We start from the raw sequence: 21,632 nt of genomic DNA, 5'->3' as shown, positions 1-21,632 counted from the left end.
ACTGTAGTTAATGATGCTGTTTTGCAGGGCAGCTGGGCATGGCCCTGGCAGTGAGACCCCAGGGCCACAGTCAGGCCAGGTCCTCTCCTGGTCTAGCATCCCAGCAAAACTGTAGGAGATATGGTTGGGCTGACATTTCCATTACGGAATTTTGCTTTTCATTCATCAGAAGTCAGAGGTGGCCTCCCAGTCCAGTGTGTGTCATTCTAGGACATCTCATGGACCCCCAGCATATCTCTGTCACAGAATCAGGTGGGGAAGCCATGCTATGAAAGTTGATAAGAGAATAAATCTTAAAAGTTCTCATCAAAAGAAAAAGAAATATAGTAACTGTGTGGTGACAGATGTTAACTAGTCTTATTGTGATCATTTTGCAATATATACAAATACAGAATCATTATGTCCTATACTTGAAAGTAATACAATGTTATATGCCAATTATATCTCAATTTTTAAAAAGTGAAGCAAAAAAAAAAATTAAGGCCCTATGAGTAAAAGGACAAGAAATATTTAAAATGTGTGTGTACATGCACATGTGTGTTGAAAGCTAAAACAAAGGACTGTAATTTAGGGACAAAGGTGTACTTCCCCAAACTAAAACCATAGGTTCTGAATGTGACTTAAAGTTGTCCCTGGGGAAAGTGCATCTTTCAAAACCAATTAGTCTAACAGAGCACACGACATCCCACGCAATGAGACAAACCAGAATTAAAAAACTAAAAATAACTTCAGGTGCATTTTGTCAAGAATTCAAAGGACTGTTCAGGCCACAAACACCCATCGAGCATCCTTATGTGCCCAGCGCCGTGCTGGGAGCACGAGTGAAAGGAAGACGATTTCTGCAACTCTTTTCCCTTTAAAATTCAGAAAGCAGCCGCCTGAATTAGGAGTCATTGGAGGGATCGGGATGCAAAGGTGTGCTACGTAGTGACAAGAAAATAGAAATCATTTTCTTGTTGCTTTTCCATAGACAAGGAGACACCAACCAACCACCTGATTCTGTGACAGAGATATGCTGGGGGTCCATGAGATGTCCTAGAATGACACACACTGGACTGGGAGGCCACCTCTGACTTCTGACGAATGAAAAGCAAAATTCCGTAATGGAAATGTCAGCCCAACCATATCTCCTACAGTTTTGCTGGGATGCTAGACCAGGAGAGGACCTGGCCTGACTGTGGCCCTGGGGTCTCACTGCCAGGGCCATGCCCAGCTGCCCTGCTTCAGGCACTGGGACATCACAGAGCCCCTTTTATCTGCTCCTTCACCTGAAAACTGGGTTAGTGGTCCCCCACCTCCTGCAGCAGAAATGACACAATGTGTATTCAGCACAGAAAACCGTTCCTGCCTCATGGAGAATGCACAACAAATGTTAGCAATTATCAGGGAGGCCTGGCTCTATAACAAATGGAAAATCGGGGGTGGGGTGGGGCATGGCTCTGTGAGCGGGAACCGCCAAAGGTGAGTCATTTAGACGTTTCTCATCTCCTCCTGCGGGGCCACACCACATGTCAGCCACACAGGCGGGACTTTACATGTACTTATTTTGGGGACTCCCTCCTTTGAATGGAGCCTGAGCACAGTGTCTTGATTGCCTGCCACGGTGGCACATTTGTACCCCGGATGTAATTTTTGGAAAGAGATAAGTCATTTTCTGTTAAGCCTGGTGAATTGAGATGAGTAATGCGTGCTCGAAATGAGCGATGGAGAAAACTAACAAACCAGGTGTGCTGGCGCGGGGCAGTACCGCAGTGGCCTGGGAGCTGACTGCCCAGGCCCAGATCGACTGGTGCAACAGCGCCACCTGGTGAGGCCTAAGGGAACCCTTCAAACCGCAAAACCAGAGGGCCTGGGCCAGTGCGGAGATCTGCTCCTGGCTTTTGTCGAAGTGCTCCTGGAAGTTAAACCAATACGATCTACTCAGCTAACTCTCAGTCTGCCAGGAAGCTGATATTTCCTCCCGTCTCTTTCCATTTCTTTTTAAACTAGGAGACATAAATCATGCACACAATGTCTCATATATTTATACACATTTTATATATATTTTATATACATTTCATGTACATTGTGGTGCAAATCTTAACTGTATAGTTTGACAAACAAATAAGCACTTGCATAACCCACAGCCCAGTCAGGGTGAGGGCGTTTTCATCGCCCTAGGTAGTCAGTCCTCCACTAAGGGGCAGCCACGCTTCTGATGTCTGTCACTACGGATTAGTTTTGTCTCTTCTAGGGTTTCGTACAGGTGGACTCATACAGCATATGCCTCAGTGTTCTGACTTCCTCCACTCTGCCGGTGTTGGAATCCACCAGCCACCAGTAGCCCTTCTTTGTGCTGAGTAGTAAATAGTCCAGGGTGTGCACGCACCGTCACTTGTTTGTCTACAGTGCTGGTGATAGACATTTGGGCTGGTGCCAATTGCGGCCACTAAGAATTGCACTACTAGGAACGTTTTTGTGTAAGCATTTTTTGAACATGTTTTCATTTCTCTTGTGTAAATATTCGGGAGTCATATCTCTAGGTCAATGGGTAGGTCCATGTTTACCTTTATAAGAAATTACTAAATCATTTTCCAAAGTGGTGGCAGCATTTTTACCTTCCTACCCGAAGTGTGAGTTTCATTTCTAAAGCTGGGAGGAGTCCAATCCACTTGAGCAGCAAAATAAGCAAAAGCATTCATATAAACTATGACAACATTCGGTGAGGCTGATTCTACAGAACGCCCCATACTATAAAATGGAAATGTTAGATGAAAACATCATCTCTGCTCATAAAAATAAAGTGCTATCACCTCGTACCTGTTAGACTAGCTGTTGTAAAAAAGACAAGAGCTAACAGGTGTTATAGCAAGAATGTGCATCAAAGGGAGCCTTCGTGCACAGTTGGTGGGACTGTAAAATGGTGCAGTCACAATGGAAAACAGTCTGGAGGGTCCTGAAAAATTAAAAATAGAACTGCCTTATGACCCAGCAGTTCCACTTCTGGGTATTTATCTGAAAAAAACAAAAACACTAACTCAATAAGATACATGCAGCCATATGTTCACTGCAGCACTATTCACAATAGCCAAGATAAGAAAGTGACCTAAGTATCTATCAATACACAATCAGATAAAGAAACTTTAGTATATGTACAATGGAACATTACTTAGCCATGAAAAAGAAGAAAAATCTTACATTCGTGATGGCATAAATGGACCTTGAGGGCACTATGCTAAGCAAAGTAAGTCAGGCAGAGAAAGACAAATACGGTATGACCTTACCTATATGTGGAATCTAAAAACGAAAAAACTGAACCCATAGATACAGAGAATAGATTAGTGGTTGCCAGAGGCAGGAGGTGTGGGTGGATCAGAAAGAACAAACTTGTGATTATTAGATAAATAAGCCCTGGATATGGAACATATAGCCCAGTGACTACAGTTAATAATACTGTATATCTAAAAGTTACTAAGAAAATAGATCTTAAAAGTTCTTAGTACAGGGAAAAAATTTCACACTATATATGGAGATGGATGTTAACTAAACTTATTGTGGTGCTAATCTCATTATATATACATTATCAAATCATGCACCCTAAAACAAATTCAATGTTATGGGTCAATTATATTTCAGTTAAAAAAACATAAGTGCTGTCTCCAGAGGTCAAAACAAACAAGCAAACAAAGATTCATTTCTCACCCAAAAGAGCCGAGGATCCCTGGAGAACAGCTGACTCCAGATCTGGGTCAAGGAAAGAACATCCTGCTGGTTAGCAAACAAGGGAAGGTGCAAATGAGGGTGAAAGGAGCCAGCTGCTGGGTTCTCACTTTCTACATTTCATTACAATAAGATGGTAGCAGTGACATTCCCAGCACAGATATCTAACAAAGGACTTAGATCAAGGATATATAAAGAGATCGAATTTTTAAAAAATGGACGAAAAGACTTGAAACATCACTTTTCAAGAGCAGATTTCCAAATGTCCAATAAGCACTTGAAAAAGTGATCCATACCATTAGCTATCATGAAATGACCATTAAAACCACAGGAGAGGCTGCTACTCGTGAACCAGATGGCTAAAATTGAAAAGATTTAAATTACAAAGTGTTGACAAACTGAAACTCTGATGCTTTGCTGATGGCGGTGTTGAAAACCATGTGACATTATCTTCTAAGGCTGGACATATGGGTGCTCTGTGACCCAGGGATTCAGCTCCTAGGCATATACTCTCAAGGGAAAAGCACATGCCTACCAGAAGTGTTCCGAACAGTTATATTCAGAATAGCCCCAAAATGGAAACAATTCAAATATCCATTGACAGCAGAATGGAGAAACAAGTTATACTATATGCATATAGTAGAATACTATACCATTTGTGAAAAAGAACAAATTACTGATACATGCAAGATGGTTCAATCACACAAAATGTGGAGTGAGAAAGCCAGATAGAAAAGAATACTACATATTAAATGATTTTATTTAAATGATGACCAAGGACATGTAAAACTAATTGAGGATGACAGAAGACAAAGCAGTGGTTCCCGGTGGGGCAGGGAGGTAAAAGTGAGGAAGATGAGGTGGGGACATTGACTGGGAAGGGCCTGGGGAGACTTTAGGAACTATACTGATGTTCTGTGTCCGGATACAGCCAGCTGGTCAGTGGTTACTAAAGATTTATATGTGTCAGGGATGTTCGACCTCAATTAAAATAAAATTTTAAAAGGAATCCATGAATTCACAGAGATAACGGAAAAAATCTGGTGGGAGGTGGAGATGGAAAGCTCATCTTTGGATAAGAATACCTGCTACCAAATGTAGGAGGAATAAGAGCATTTAAAAACACCATTTTGTAAGAACTAACTTAATAGTTATTCAGAAAAGTGTCATCAGTGGAGTCCCAAAACACTAGATGAAAGGCTTTGGTGAAACAAGGTATTCATAGATTACTTATTATGTCCAAAGGGCAAGACTGTTTACCATAAGGAGGGCATTTGAACAATGTAGGAACAAAACAATCAAATTCAGTATTAGGAAGAGAGAACAAATCGGCATCTTGAGTCTCTTAATGTGACTTAATGAGAATGACATAACATCTATGTAGATTTACTGCCAAAAATACTTAATCTGCATCTAACCACGAGAAAATAATCAGAATATACTGATTCTGAGAGAATCCACGAAACTGGCCTACATTCCTCAAAAGTTAATATGCAGACAAAAATAGGTGGAAGGACTATCACAGGCTGAAGGAGACTCAGGAGGCAGGATGCATAATTGCCATGCGCCACTGCTGACTGGACGCCAGATACCACCTATTGGGGATCACAGTGGGTAAATTAAAATTGACCACATGTTAGATGATACTATTGTATAAATGCTAGATTTCTTGAGTTGATTAGTTAGAGAATGTACCTGCTCATGGAAGATACATGCTGACATATATTCTTATAAGATATGTGACATTAGGGGTAAAATGTCATGATATTGGCAATTGAGTTTCAAAGGAGAAACATACATAGACAAAGATAAAAGCGAATGTGGAGGAAGGGGTAAAAAGAAGGAAAAGGGAGGGAGGAGTGTCCATAGCAACCATTGTGGCAACAATTGTTTCATTGTGAAAACAACTGGGTTAATAAAATGCTGCATTTCTAATGACATATGGAACCAGAAGTTTTCTGCCTTGCATGCCAACCTCAACAACCTAGGACTTTGGGATTTAAGGGCCTTGGAGGCCAGGAGGCCAGGACATGACTAAAGCAGGGGGAAAGGGAATCTAGGACACTATGCACAATGGAGACCCTCAGAGAAACAGGAGGCAAAATGACCAGGAAAAAGGGAGCCCACAGGGACACTTAACAGTCCGGCACCCCCACATTTGGTGATGGAAGTTGGGGGATGGGGTGTTTTCCCCCCAGTAAATCATGTCCCCTGAGGTTTGGCTCTGAGGTGATATTTCCTGTGTAATCCAGGATACCTCGGTCCAAAACCTGAATTTATTCAGTTCTTTCCTGGGGAATCACCCACAGCACAGGTCTTTCAGAATTCCCACATATAAAGATCAAACAAGTCTGGGCTCACCACTCATGACTGAGGAACGTGAAAAACTCGGCCGGATTAAAGTGCTGAGGGAAAATAGCGGGCAGCCCAGAACTTTCTACCCAGGGAAAAGCCACATCAAGAACCACGGTGAAAATAATAACATCATTCAAAAAAACCTAAATCCTGTTGGTTCTGCTTCTCTGGGGAATCTTAACTAATACAGAGTTTGATAGTATGGGTGGTTCTAGAAATAAAAAATTTTAAGGGTGGGTTTTCTGAATTGGTTCTGGGGGTTCTGGGATTGGCTGTCTGATCTGATTAGATCTGAGGATGATGATGACTCTCCCCAATAGTAAAGAGAGAAAACTAACAGTCCACATGTGTCCGGCGGTAGACAGACACAAAATATCTACATTGGAGTCTCCTAGCCAACTATTTATAAGGGAGCAGAAAGGTACATTTTTGGAAAACCAACTATTAAATGTAAGCACCTGGCATTCGGCTTTTAAATGCCAGGGCACTCATCTCCAATAAACATTACCAGCTACACAAAGAGCCAGGCTGAGGTAGCTACAAAGTCCCCTTTTAGAAAACCCTGGGTCACCCGAAAAACTGTTTTAGTAATCCCACTGCTCCCTTCTCACTCCCTAATTCCAGTTCTTACGTTTTAAATTTGCCAACAAAGAGTGAATCCATGAAACCCTGGGCACTCCTGCCTTGGACATCAATGAAGGCAGAGCCCCAGGCCCACACTCTCTCCCTCTCTCTACCTAGGACCTTGCTGTGCGGCCCTTGGGTGTGCCGTGTACCCTCCAGGATTTATGAGTAATAGTTTTTTCCAAACCTCTCTGATGGTTGTTGCTGAGGCATGTCTCGCAGTCATAAGAACACAACACAACACTTCCATTTCTGCTCCAACCCTGACTCTGCTGGGCAACATCTGTGGGGCTCCTAGGACTACCCACAGGTAGTCCTGGCCCCGGTATGTGCCTTGTGCATTCCTACCAATGCCCCGGGGTCGATGGGGCAAGACCAGCACAAAACGCCAATGAATATAATAAGGTTGACTTGTTGTTCCTAGCCGCTGGGCAAAGTGGTTAAAAAAAAAAAAAAAGGGTAAACTCAGAGATTCAAATTCCCTTTCCAAGTGCACATGGAACATATCTCCAGGATGGATACACGTTAGGTCACAAAACGAGTCTTAACACATTTAAGAAGTCTGAAATTACACTAAGTATCTTTCCTAACCATGAGGAAATGAAACTAGAAATTGAAAGCAAAAGGAAAACTGGAAAATTCACACGTAAGTAGCAATTAAATACCACGCCCTTGAACAACCAATATATCAAAGAAGAAATCACAAGAAAAAGTAGAAAAAATCTTGAGACAAATGAAAACAAAACCATAAAACACAAAAGCAGTGTCAGAAAGTCAATGGTAGTAGATGCCCACATTAAAAAAGAAGAAAGATCTCAAAGCAATAACCTAACTTTACACTTCAAGGAAGGAGAGAAGAATGAATTAAATCCAAAATTAACAGAAGGAAGGAAATAATAAAGGTTAGAGCAGAAATAGATGAAATAGAAAACAAACAATAGAAGAAAACAATGAAACTAAGAATTGGGTATTTTAAAAAGTTCTAAAAATTGAGGGGGCAAAGGCAAGAAAGAAACTACACAGACACAATGACGGTGGTGGGCAAACAGGTATTACATTTGTCAACTCCTTGGACACTTTAAATGGACAAATTTTATTTATGTAAAGCATACTTCAATAAAGCTGATTTTATACAAGACTTAAAAGTCAGTTCTTTTAAATGACTAGTAAAATTGGTAAACCTCTGGAAATGCAATCAAGAGGAGAAAAAGAATACACATAAGCAATTCCAGGAATGACAAAGAGGACATAACTACAGATAAAACAGGGCTTTTAAAGAAAATAAAAATATTTTGAACAATGTAATGGCAAAAGATACATTTTTAGAAAAACCTAACTTCAAAAATTTCAATAATATATAAAAAATCTGAAAAACCCCTAAAACCTGTTGAAACTCACACCACACATACCATAATCCCAGTTTACCAGGTGGATGCAACTAAACATTCAAGGGATCCAGCTATTTTTTAACATTAGAAAATCTATCATGTAACTGACTACACTAATAGGTTAAAGAAAGCCGTATGATCATATCAAAAGATGTCATTTAACTGTTCAAGAAAATGTATTTTTAAAAAGCACAAGACACATTCTATTATATTCATAGTCATTTTTATTGGGCTATAACATCAGAAAGCATACATGGGGGACAGGTCACATAAATGACTCTATCAACAGTCCTGCTGGTTACACAGCACCTGACAGCTCACAAATCACTTTTGTCCATCATCTGCCTAATCCTGCCACCTGCAAGTGGGTTTTGCACTTTTTAAAATTCATAAATCAGGAAAGGGATTTAAAAGGGTGAAGTGATTTTTCCAAAATTCCAATTATTTTCTTTATTTTGTTGGTTCTATGATATCCTGTTACATATCAAGCTAAAAATATCAGATATCTAAATATAGATAACACAATTAAAGAAATCAAGATTCTAAACCCAATTCTCCAGCAGTTTCCACATGCTCCTGGGACAAAGACAGAAACAAAAATGTTCAACCCTACAGTTTATATTCTTAGTCATATTTATCTTTCCTTCTCAAAATTTTTACCGAGATTAAACACTTAGTATCCCTCCCCCCCGTCCCCCCACTTAAAAGCTGTAGCTTCGTCACAGCTAGATGAAGCTTGCAGCCTGGTGGTTTCTACTGACCAACCTGACAGCTTATCTCTGAGTAAAAAATGAGCTTTCCTCTTGGTGCTTGGTCCTGACTGGTTACAAGTAACCCAGGTATGCCGCAACTTCTGACATAACTTGACACGCTATTTCAGTGCCAAATGGAAGGATGTTGTGGAAAAGGTGGAGGAGCACTGTCCTCCATCCCTCTAAGGCCAGTGACAACCCTGGACATCAGATATAAAACAACATAAGGAGATTCTAGAAGGGGGGTGGGGCTCGGAACCAGAAGCACAACACAGCTCTGTGAGTCCCATGGGTTTTCCTTTCACTTCATCTACTCTAGGCTGGGTTCTGAGGAAGCTGGTAACCCAGAAATGTACACACCTAGACGAAAACAAAGGCTCAAGAAAAGCCTGCTTTTTCCAGCCAACAGACTAGGAAATGAGCAGCTATGCAAGACAGAAAACTTTTAGATGTAACCACCCTCCTCCAGCCAAAGACCACAGGAGAAAGCATCCACTCCAACAAAGACCAAGTGGTGGCCTACACCTCTATACTCACTGGGCTATAACACCTGCCCAGTGGACTCAGAGAAGGTCAGGTGAGGGGGGCCTGCCTGAACAGATTAGACATGGTACAGAGCCTCATAATATAAAACCCCAAATGCCCAGATTTCAAGTGAAAATCACTCATCAATCCAAGAACCAAGAAAATCTCAGCTTGAATGAGAAGAAAATCCATAGGAGCCAACCCTGAGGTGACTCGAAATGACCTGTTAAGAGTAAAACAGCCATCATAAAAATGCCTGTGAGCAATTATGAACACACTTATCACAAATTTAAAAAAAGTCTCAGCAAAGAAACAGACTACAGAAAGAATCAAATGGAACTGAAAACACAATAACTAGAATATAACCTAATGACAGGCTCTACAGCAGAATGGAAGGGTAGAGGACAGAATCAGTGAACTTGGAGACCAAACAATGGAAAATAGCCAACCAGAATAAGAGAGAAAATTGCTATGGACTGAATTGTGCCCCGCCATCCCCAATTCATATGCTGAAGCCCTAACTCCCAGTGACTGTATTTAGAGACAGGGCTTTCTCGGAAGGTAAATAAGGTTAAAAAAGGTCGCGTCTGCAGGATCATAATTAGATAGGGTTGGAGACTCATAAGATAATGAAGTGTGTGTGTGTGTGTGTGTGTGTGTGTGTGTGTGTGTGTGTGTATCTCTGTCTGCACACATGCACTGAAGAAAGGTTAAGAGGACACAGCAAGAGGGTGGACAGGAAGAGGGTCCTTACAATCAATCAAATTGCCCAGTACTTCAACCTCAGTCTTCCAGCCTCCAGAACTGAGAGAAGCAAATTTCTGTTTGAGCCCCATCTGTGGTATTTGGTGATGGCGACCTGAACAGACTGAGCAAAATTTTAATGCTGAGGACGTGGGGTGCAGCTGTAACAAACACCTGAACATGTGGGACGGGTGCCGCAACGGGGCCAAGTGTAGAGGCTGGCTGGCTGTGAGGTGCGTGCCAGAAATACACACGTTAAAAACCATTCTGGTGAGGTCTCGGGAGGCAATGAGGACATGCTGCTGGAAACAGGAAGCAAGGTGGGTCTTGTGGATTTGGCTGAACTGTGTCCCAATACTTGGGGAGGAAGAATTTGTGAGATATGAAACTAGACATCCAGCCGAGACTTCTAGACGAACTGAAGAAGGAATTGTTCAGCAAAAAGGAAATAGAACTTGGAGATTTGGAAAATCCCGTTCATCCATATTACAAAACACGAGAAAACTTGTTCTGCACGTGGAGGCCCTGACTGAATAAGCATGTGATGAAGACACCATGGGTGTGACTCAGGGACTCAGCCATCTCAGCAGAAGCTAGAAATAGATGGGCTTATACCAGAAGAAACATCACAAGCTGGGGCTGAAAGGGACAGTAAACACTGGACAGAATGAAGGCAGGCTGCCAGACTTGGTCACACAAGACCAGACATTCAAGCTGTTCGGCTGCAAACACACATTGCTTCGAGAAAAAGGAAGAGTGACTGAGTCCATTCAGAGCTCAGCAGGCTGCATCATCAGTTTCAAGGGGTGGGAATGTCCCCTCAGTGTCAACAGACCAGATGGCCTCAGAATGAAGCTTTGGGGGGCAGGGCTGCTGCACCAGTGGGTCATGACAGTGGGGTGTCAGGCTGAAGAGGACTGCTCTCCAGCCATAAGATCTGATGGAATGTGCCTCACGGGGTTTTGGACTTGCTTGGGACCTGTCACCCCTTCCTCCTTTCCTTCTGCTCCTCCAGAATGGGAATGTCTGTCTGGTGCCTGCTCCACTATTGTGTATTGAAAGTATATAACTTACCTCATTTCACAGGTTCATGGCTGGAGAAGAATCTGCCTCAGGAGGAATTGTACCTCAAATCTCACCCATTTCTGATTGACATGATATTGGAAGAGAATAGGCTTTAGGTTTAATTTTGAAATAAGTTAAGACTTTTGGGGGTTGTTGGATGGACCACATATATTTTGCATGTAAGAGGAACATGAATTTTGGGAGGCCAGGGGCAAAATGCTGTGGATTGAATTGTACCCAAAATTAATATGTTGAAGTGTTACTTCCAAACTTGACTATATTCGGAGATGGCCATTTGGATACAATAAGGTTAAACAAAGTCTTAAGACTGGGGTCCTAATCTGTTAGGACTGGTGGCTTTTTGAATAGAAGGAAAAAATCTCTTCTCTCCTTTCTCTCTCTCACTACCCTCTACCCCTTCTCCACATATGCACCAGGGAAAGGCTATGGAGGATACAGCAAGAAGGCAGCCTCTGCAAGCCAGGAACAGAGGCCTCTGCAGAGACCAAAGCTGACACCTTGGTTTTAGACTTCCAGCCTCCAGAACTGTGAGAAATGGATCTGTCATTTGGACCACCCAGTCTATGATGTTTCGTATGGCAGCTTGAGCAGACTAAGACAAAAATATACTGAAGGAAAAAAAAAATGAACAGAGGACCTCAGAAACCTGTGGAATCTCCAACAAGACTAAACTTTTGTGTCATCGGCATCCTGGAAGGAGAGAAAGGTGGGAGTGGGGTCTGGAAATGTATTCAAAGAAATCATGGCTGAAAATTCTCCAAATTTGGCAAAAGGCATAAATCGATGGTTTCAAAAAGCTAAGCAAACAGGATAAACTTAAAGAAATCCACACCAAGACACATCTTAGTCAAACATGGATTCTAAACACAGAGCACTCAAACTGTTTCCAAAATAACCTTAAAAGTTTCACTGAAAAGAATATACATATACAAAGATGTCATCTGCTTCCACCCAAGAGTAAAATGGTGAAAAGCATGTATTTAAGGTCTTTTCGTTTTCTACAATCTACTATGTAGTGTCAGTTCAGGTCTACCACTAAATGTTACTATGGTATAAAAAAGTCTAAGGTATAAACTACATACAACAGAGGTAAGTCTTCATAAATATGCACACTGTTAGGTAACTAAAACAGATGAAAAACATCAAAGGACCCTCTGAACTCCCCCTTTACAGGATGCAAGTCTGACCCTGGGAGGCCACATGATTCCCAGTAGGAGACATCTCAGTAAGCAAGGTCTCAAAGGCACAAGGTGCAGATGCAAACTGCCAGGCTAACATTCCCTGGTTTCAAGGAATCTGCCCTGCGGAAACTTTGCAACTGACCAATTCGTTACGTCTCTACTTTTCTTGGGTCTGAGGATTCCTTGGAGCAGTTGCCTCAATCACTATCTCTTGAGTTTGTTCCCCTAGCTCTCTTTCCATCCTTTCCATCTACCTCTTTCATGGCCTTGTGCTCAAGACTAAAGGCAACTTCCCTTTCTCCACCACTCCTGACCCTGGCAAGGTCATCGTGAATTCTCAACCTCTTATTTCCATCCCTGAAATTCCCCTAAAAAAAACACTGATCTCTTTTAAACCCTATCCTCTTGGCATGATGAGGCTGCCTAGCCCAATCAAGATGCTCTCTTTCTGCCATGGCATACTGTATTTGTCTCTCAAGGATTTGGTAGCTTATATACACAGTAGGGTGTTGGAAATCATTTTCCTTTCTCTCCTGGGAAATTCATAATGTCCTCCATCCATCAGGACAATTCAAAGAATGCAAAACCTCTCTCTCACATTCTAAGTAAGCTCTGTCCCATATCAACAAAGACTTCTCATGAACATCTTTTTTGTAACAGTCTTAAATTTCTTTGTAGCCCTCATAGTATAAGTAGTAAATGTTCCATAAATATGTTCTGAATGCACCAAATTTACAGTCTTTATCCAGTATGGATTCTCTTTTGCTGGTCAAAGGCTGAACGCTCATTAAAGGCTTTTCCATATTCTTTGGCTTTCCCTCTAGCGTGAGTTTTCTGGTGCTTTGCGAGGGATGAGCTCTGGCTGAAGGCTTTTCCACATTCCTCACACTTGTAAGGCTTCCCTCCACTGTGAGTTTTTTGGTGCTTTGTGAGGGATGAGCTCTGGCTGAAGGCTTTCCCACATTCCCCACACTTGTAAGGCTTCTCTCCAGTGTGTGTCCTCTGATGGCGGATAAGGGCTGAACGGTCACTGAAGGCTTTGGCACAGTCGCTGCATTGATAGGGTTTCTCCCCCGTGTGAGTTCGTTGGTGCTGAGTCAGGGCCGAGCAGTAGCCAAAGGCTTTCCCACACTCGGTGCACTCATAGGGCCTTTCCCCAGTGTGAGTTCTCTGGTGCTGGATGAGGCCTGATCGATCACTAAAAGCTTTCCCACATTCGTTACACTTGTAGGGTTTCTCTCCAGTATGAATGACCTGGTGCTGGGTAAGGAAGGTGCTCTGGCTGAAGGCCTTCCCACATTCGGGACACTCGTAAGGTTTCTCTCCAGTGTGAATTCGCTGGTGTTGAGTGAGGTATGAGCTCTGGTTGAAGGCCTTCCCGCACTCACTGCATTCATAGGGTTTCTCTCCAGTGTGAATTATGTGATGCCGAATAAGGGCCGAGCGGTGGCTGAAGGCTCTCTCACACTCATGACACTTGTAGGGTTTCTCTCCGGTGTGGATCCTCTGGTGCAGAGTCAGGTGTATGCTCTGGCTGAAGGCTTTGCCACACTCGTGACACTCATAGGGCTTCTCTCCTGTATGAATCCTCTGATGCAGGACAAAAGCTGAGTAGTAACTGAAGGCCTTCTCACACTCAATACACTTCCAAGGTTTCTCTCCGGCACAAATTCGCTCATGCCTCACTAGATCTGAATTCTGCTTTAGGTTCTTTTTAAATGTATCACAATTACGGAGTCTCTCTCCTTGCTGTTGAACAAGTAATGACCTCCGTCTAAAATTTCTTCCAAATTCATCACACTGGTAACTTCTCTCCTCAGAAGATTTCTTCGGAGTGACAACTTCTTGTACTAAATGTTTCTCATGGTTTTCCTGCTGACCCTCTAAAGAATCCTCACATCTGCTGGCCCCTTCCTTTGGAAATCTTTCCATTAACATTCCAGGGGCTGACTCGTCTTCAGAAACATCCTGCTCTGGGATTAGTTCCTTGCTCTCTGGTCTTGTCTCCCGGTCTGATAGAAACAACAAAAACGCACATGTATTACTTCCTATGTTGAGAGTAAAGTAATTGATGTGGTAGGAAAATAATGAAACAAAGAAACAAAAAAAGCCTACTGGGAACACATTAACTTGAAAGCCTTGGAATTTGAGAGAACATGACAACAGATAGATGGCTGGGCAAAGAAGTACAGCTGATACAGGGAGAGGGTGAGCAGGCACTCACGATTCCTCAGTCCAGCCGGGTGGGAAATGGGAAAGAATAATGGACCAAGACTAAACAGAAGAGATGTGGTGAAATGGCAGGTAAAAGAGTTTGGGAGGCAGGGCTGGGATCAGAGAAGGATGGTTTTCCAGGGACTGCCCACTGCCACCACCTACCAGAGCCTTGTCACTTCACACCCTGGCAATGAGTAGGGTTAGCGCATTCCTGCCCACCAATATTTTCCTGTTCCAAAATGTCCCAATCACTGCTAATAGACTAACCTTCCAAAATGACCTCTCTTACACAAAAATCTCTGTTGGTTCTACTGCCTTGAGATGAGACACCAATTCTAGAAACTAGCATTCAAATTATCACGAAGCTTAGTAATTATATAGCAACTGATCATCCCTGATTGCCCCATGCCCGACAAACTGGAAAGAGTAGAACACAACCAAGTTTGTTTCTTTTAAATGAGTAGCGTGTAGGGAGAGAAAGGTCAAATCCCCATGTGCCCAGATGGGTCTTCAACCTGCCGGGATATCTGCCTCCCAAATCCTAAGCTTCCTAGTAAGAGTTTGGGGAGAAAAGGTTCACTGCTAAAAATGTTTAAATATTTCCAGGCTTAAATGGTCTTTAATATTCATTCTGAGCATGATGCTACATGAGATAAATGAATACCATCCAATGTTCTCAACTACATATCATAATCAGGAAAGTGCCTAGGATTTTAAAGGACATATAGGTAGAAACAGGTTAAAGACAAATGGATCTTCAGCTAAAGGGAGTGGAAGAAACAAAAGCCCCAAAGACACTTGCCTGTCTTGTGTTAAGGGTTCAAACTGGAGAACAGAGAAGGTATAACGGTTAGGCAAGCCGAATATTTAAGGCCTTGGAAGAAGGTAGAGAAATACACAACTGGCAGAGTAGGCAACTCACTGTAGGGAATCCAGCATATTCTGCTGCCTCAGTTGGACAGATTAAACTAAAGACAGTCTAATCATCTGGGAGCCTATTGTGGTAATTCAGTCTGACAGAAGTGACAGTGACAAATCCATGACATCTTTCAAAATGTTATGACCAGGACGTAATCAACAGTCACCATCTGGTTAGCACAGAGCCAGCTATTGTTCTAAACATTTCTCTTAGATTTTTTTCATTTGATCCTCATAACAATCCTGTGAGTTAAGTGCTCTCATTATTGCCACGGGGAATCTGGGTCACACAGAGGATGATTCACTTGTTAAAGGGCCCAAGAGCTAGTGAGTGGCTGAGACTGGCTTTGAACCCAGGAAGACTGGAGCCCAAGTCTGTGCTCGTAACCACATGCTACACTGTCTCTGCTTAGATAGAGAAGGCGGCCAGGAAAATGCAGATATCCATTTATAGTCATCACTCCGAGACAGAAAGGCATATTCTGCACAGATCAAGAAACATACACGAAATGGCCTGGTTTCAAGCCTTACACACAAGAAAAAAATTAACAAGCATTAAAATGTTGACCTCGTTTCACATTATCAGGGGTGGAAAGTGTTTACTTTCTAAGACATAAAATTATGAATTTATAGCAGATCATCACCCACAGAGAGGAAGTGTGCATGGAAGGGACTTCGACTTTTCCCTGGGCCTAGCAAAATCTGGAAAGGCTCTCCAAGCATTTCAAAGGCACTTTTCTCAGTGCTCACCTGGGTTATGTCCCATTTCCACCACTGGCTCACCTGGACTAGTTGCTTTTGGGACTTTTCTCTCCAGCTCCTCCCCATGCTCCACCTGAGAGATTACACCAGGCTTGGAAATTGGAAGCCCTGTTCATGGGGGAAAAAAAAGGGTCCAGTAAAAAATTCAGAGTTAGCTCCCTGGCCATCAGGAAAGACGGTAAAAGAGAAAGAAGTGGGTTCTGGGTTCTCCCTCACTAGTATGCAGAATGCAGCACGAAGGTCAAGGCAGGGTCTATCTGAATTCAGAAGAATTGGGTCACCTGTTTTTACCTCTCCCTGTTCAAAGAAAAAGCACCCATTTCTTATGAGGTGTTTTCACTAGAACTTCGTGGCAACCCCAGTGGTCAGGGAGTAAAGACAGATGCTACCTCCTGGTGGATGTGATAAAAAAGAGTTTGTTTCTATCTCTCTGAGTGTTAAAACTATTCCCAAAACAGAAAGCAGAAACTGCCTGTCTTGGGCCTTTCAGGGATTAATAGTCTTAGAATCTGAGAACCTGAGTACTCTAGGAAATGCAGAGGTAGAGGCACCACACCTGGCAAACTCACAAGGGCGGAGCTAGGGCATCCTTACCCAGCATGACCAGATTCCTATGCTTTTCCTGCATGTGTTCCCGAGGAGGGTGCAGCTGCCCGCACTGGATGAGGGCTTCAGCCATATCCCCGATCAGCACTGACTTCTGAAAAAACAAACACATTCATGCTCATCAAGGGACTTCCTTCCAGAAGCCTCTGAGAAGGAGTCAGACTGACAGCATAGAAGGAAGACAGGCAGGGCAGCAAGGTCTCTTCCAACACTGAGATTCTCTGGCATATAGTCATGCCCCCATATCTGTGGGAGACACATTCCAAGACCCCCAGTAGATTCCTGAAACCACAGACAGTAACAAACCCTATATATATACTGTTTTTTTTCCTATACATACCTACCTTTTCACTTAAAAGAAGCACTTTATGGCTTCTTGTTGGCATATCTGAATCTCCAGCATCACTATTCCCATGCTTTGGGGTCATTATTAAATAAAATATAGGTGACTTGAACACAAGCACTGCGATACTGTGACAGTTGGTCTGAAAACTGAGATGGCTACTCTAATAGGTGGGGACTGTATACAGTGTAGAAATGCCTGACAAAGGGCTGATGCACATTCTGGACAGAATGGAGTGGGATGGACCGCAGGAGATTTCATCATGCTACTCAGAAGAGCACACAATTTATAATTTATGAATTGTTTATTTCTGGAATTTTCCATTTAATATTTCTGGACCATAGTTGACCCCAGGTAACTGAAACTGCAGAATGAGAAACTGTGGTTGAAGGGGGATGACTGTATTTGCAGCCACAGATTTGCTCCTTGCCTCCATGCATCAGAACTATATGTCACCTGCAAGTAAAAAGGAAAGCACCTTTGACATAAAACCTAAAGGTAACAAGTTATCAGTTTATGTACCAATAAAGCAGATTACAGAACTATAGAAATCCTTACATTTAGACATGGGAAAGTGGAGAAAATATAATTAATTACTTATGAAAATATAATTATAATTTCCTTACGGCATAGTTTTGAAATATAAAGAGGTTCAAGAAATATGAAATATTTTTCTCTCTAGTTTTCCTTTGAGAATAAAATCAGTCCAATATATATTAAACATTCGGATGTTTGCTACGCATCACAAAGATTTACTTGTAAAACAGTATCTCAAACCCAAATTATTATGCAAGTTCCCAAACACTCTTACCATTTCTCGTAGTGGTCAGATGGGTAGACCCTTGCCCTACCTCGATCCCACCATACACAACTGCCCTGGCATTCTCTGTGCTCCAGCTGCTAGCCACCTTTCAGCTGTCTGCCGTGTGTGCCATGCTCCCTTTGGCCCCTTTTCATGTGCTGCTTCCTGTTCCTGAAAGCTCTCTATACCTAGTCTTTTAAGCTATTTTAATCCTGCTCATGCTTCACATCTCGGCTCAGAAGTCACTTTCTTCAAGAAGCCTTCTTTGATCCTCTGGGTGGTAGCACCAGGCCCCTTCCTTTCTCTTGGCTTGCACTCTCCCTGGAGGGACTCTCTGATCAGCATGTCTATCCCACTCGGGGAAAGCTCCCCAAGAGCAGAAACCAGGCCTGTATTTGCTTGCTGCAGTGGCCTGAGTACCTAGCACAGAGCAGGAGCACAGCGAACATTCATCATACAGCTGAAGGAAGGAACACTTGAACAATGAGCAGGAAAAGTTTAAATGGGGTGTTCTATAAAGTGTGCATGGAAATGGAGATGGGAAGGTGAACGCAAGTGTAGCAAACACTGAAAACAGTGCAGGAACATTCGCTCCACCTGAACCTTGACCAATGATAGGCACGAGGTTTAGACTGTCTATTCAAATGTGGGCTCCTTTGAATTTGTTTAGTGCGGATAAGACAAATGCCTAATGATTTTTCTATATTGTGGATAAGACAAATACCTAATAATTTTTCTATTATGAAATATCTATACAACTTCAATTTAAAGAGACCCATTAAAATAGACCAGTCCCTGGGATACTAGCAAATGAATCAGTCTTACCCCTCTTTAAAGCATCACTGTCACGACAGCCCCTGAACATATGTATGAACATAATGGTTAATTTTGTTTATATCCAGCATTCTAATGTTTATGATATAGGTCTTCAAAAACAACTGGTAAAACAATTCACCTAATGAAATAAAGTTAAAAGAACTATGTACTTTGAAAATCCTCTACTCCAAATAACTTAACTCTTTATTCTAATACTTGGAAGTATGAACTCACTACTTTGCGGTCCCTGAAGGCCAAATGCCTCAGCGATGATCAACACAAGCAAACACAGCATGTTCACCTTGTGGGGCCTCTGCAGACTTCCACTGGCCTTCTTTGCCTTTGGAATAAGACCCAGTGGAGATTTACTTGCGGTCTGCCTATGACATAGGCCAGCTTCCCTCACCATAGTCCAGCACACTCCACAGTGACACACACACCCCTTGAAGACCTCCAACTCTTTCATAACTTGGGAGACTTTTTTGGCCAAGCTGTTCCCTCTCTCAGAATACTCCTGTATTCTATTTTCCACCTACCTACTCTCCATTGTTTTTTGAAGTGCAGCTTTTATCCCAGTATTTTTTTCTCAGATACTCTAAAGGATGAAAACCTCTTCTATGACCTATTTATTATACCTTGTCTATACCAGTCATTTCCGTATTTAAAAAAAAAAAACCATATTTCTTCTCATTGTTGAATTATTTCATTTATCTATATCTGACTTCCACAGTAAACTTCATAGACAGGGCAACTGGCTTTTATATCTTTGTTCCTCCACCTCCGGGCCAGTCACAGTGCTAGAGAGCTCTAAGTGTGCATGAAGCTCTAAGTGGGTAGAGAAGCAATGCCAGGAGTGAAAGTTCTGCATAGATGAGGAGCATTTACTGTGAGGGCCACCACACATCAGTTCATCAGAGTGCAACCGGTGGGCTAGGAATCAGGCTGAGTAATTCCATAACAATGGGAGAAACCATACCCATGCTCTAAGAACATAAGGAAAAAAAAAAAAATGAGGAGTAATCTAGATCCACCTGGGATGCAGGGGTCAGCAGCACAGTGGTCGCGCCGTTTTCTTTTGGGTTTCCAGCATGAGGAAGATCAGAGTCCTCAGAAAGTGACCCTACAAGTAGACAGGAGCCATGAGATTTCTCGTGCCACTCAGTAAACTCGCAGAAGCTGCCATACACAGCCACTTGTCACCTTAGAGTCAATCCAAGGAACCAGGGGACAAACCCACATGTCCCAGATTCAAGACAACCATGACCAAGGCTGTCTCAGGCTCCTCCACCCTTAAATGCCAGCGGAACGCCACTAAGAGGATCCGGACACATAAGTTAAACACATGTCTATCTGCGATCTGCTGAGTGACCAAAATAGTACTCAAAGTCTCCGTGTCAATTCGAGACTCACTTAATGACTTGTTTCTGTTCTATTTCATGCTCACTGGATGCACGGAGACTAAATTCTTTTTGAACATTGGCTTTTCAAATACAATACTGGCTTCCTCAGGAAAGCGATGGGTTGGTCTTGTGGGTGGAAAAAAAATCCAAGATTCTCAACAAACCCTGTGACTTCTCAAATCCTCACTTTCCCCATCTGCCAAATGGGTCTAATACTCTTCCCACCGCTCCCCGGGGTTCCCGTGAGGACAAAAGTCGTTGTCGAGTCAAACTGTCAGATCTGTCATGTGGGTATAAGGGAGGCTTGCATCATGCTACAGGCCCACAAGGCACTGCAGGTAGCGGCTCCCCCTCCAGGAAAAGGCTCTCCCACAGAAGAGAGACGCTTCACCTTACCGAGCCAGCCCGGATGGAGGGCTGCCCGTCTCCTTCTATCCCTCCAGCAGGCACTGCGCTGCATCCCTCCAAAATTCTCACCTCTGCCCCCACGCTCCATGGCGCCTCCCTCCCCGGCCCGTGCAGGAGACTCCTGCCACAGGACCCAGGGGTCCACCGCTCTGTCCACCAAGAGGCCCAGGGAGGCGCGCGACCCTTGCTAGGCCGCACGGCGACCCCCACCCGGGGGTCCTCCTGCCCTCCTCCGTCCAGCCACGCAAGCTTAGGAGGACCCGCGCTCAGCCCGCCTGGACTCCAGGCTAGACCTCACGCCAGACGCCGAAGAAGCTGGGAGGCAACAGAGGCACCTAGAAGCCGGCGGGATAAAGTCGCGCCGCCCGAACGCGAGGTCGAACTACACCTCCCAGAACCCTCTGCGCGGCATGGTGCATCACCGGCGCCGCGTCCCACAGGCCCCCGCGGCACGTGCGTCAGGCAACCCTCCGCGGTCCGGGCAGTGTGTGCCTCGAGGGCGTTGGGCGGTGTCCGATCTGGAGCGTTTGGTCTATTGGGAAGCCCCTTCCTAGGCAACCGAGAGCCGCCCCCTCCTCGAGGCTGACTCTGGGCTCTGGCCCCAGAAGATGCCTCCGGCCACCCAAACCACTCCTTGATTGGGACCGTCACTTTCCATAGCTGGACCCCGTTGAGGGCGGCATCCCCCCTTCCAGGGGTCCCTCCTCAGCTGTGTTTGCTCGGAGGGGAGGCCCCCTTATCGCGGCCTTTACTGAGCGTACTGGCGGGAATGGAGACTACCTCATGTAGCGCGGGATGTTTATTCCAGCTGCACCTTGGAGTAAGGACAAGTACGATCTCAGCCCCCTAAATCACCGCAGTACAGAAACGGCCAGGTCCCCGCTGGTCCGGCTGACCTCCAGGAGCCTGGAACCTGCAAGTCCTGCAGACTCCCCGCGAGCTCGGGAGCCTCTGGCCTGTGTAGGGGTGTATCTTTAGGCTAGTGCATGCTCTCATTTGTCTTCCC

The 21,632-nt window shown here is 43.7% G+C and overlaps 1 protein-coding gene across 4 annotated transcripts; it reads right to left on the bottom strand.

Moving 5' to 3' along the window:
- Positions 1 to 8,270: 8,270 nt before the first annotated feature.
- LOC118600319 (zinc finger protein 501-like) lies at positions 8,271 to 21,003 on the bottom strand. 4 transcript variants are annotated; one of them, XM_016142887.2, is made up of 5 exons: positions 20,696 to 21,003; positions 19,850 to 19,938; positions 16,846 to 16,951; positions 16,273 to 16,359; positions 8,271 to 14,366 (listed from the first exon to the last, which is right to left on the bottom strand). In XM_016142887.2, the coding sequence occupies exons 1-5, from the start codon at positions 20,712 to 20,714 to the stop codon at positions 13,096 to 13,098; spliced, it is 1,572 nt and encodes a 523-aa protein (XP_015998373.2). In that variant the 5' UTR covers positions 20,715 to 21,003; the 3' UTR covers positions 8,271 to 13,095. The 4 variants fall into 4 exon arrangements, with proteins under 4 accessions (XP_015998373.2, XP_036080511.1, XP_015998374.2 ...); XM_036224618.1 differs by lacking the exon at positions 20,696 to 21,003 and adding an exon at positions 20,610 to 20,629; XM_016142888.2 differs by lacking the exon at positions 16,273 to 16,359.
- Positions 21,004 to 21,632: the final 629 nt, after the last annotated feature.

Source organism: Rousettus aegyptiacus, unplaced genomic scaffold, assembly GCF_014176215.1.
Source record: "Rousettus aegyptiacus isolate mRouAeg1 unplaced genomic scaffold, mRouAeg1.p scaffold_m13_p_7, whole genome shotgun sequence".
NCBI lineage: Eukaryota > Metazoa > Chordata > Mammalia > Chiroptera > Pteropodidae > Rousettus > Rousettus aegyptiacus.
Note: the sequence above shows the minus strand (reverse complement) of the source record. Positions and strands in the feature narration are given on the sequence as shown.

What these genes read in the sequence shown, in the direction of transcription:
- LOC118600319 (XM_016142887.2), bottom strand. An exon ending in TAGGAATCTGGTCATGCTGG is followed by an intron (nt 16,360 to 16,845) that starts GTAAGGATGCCC and finishes CCCCATGAACAG; the next exon opens with GGCTTCCAATTTCCAAGCCT. An exon ending in CCCAAAAGCAACTAGTCCAG is followed by an intron (nt 14,367 to 16,272) that starts GTGAGCCAGTGG and finishes TGTTTCTATCAG; the next exon opens with ACCGGGAGACAAGACCAGAG.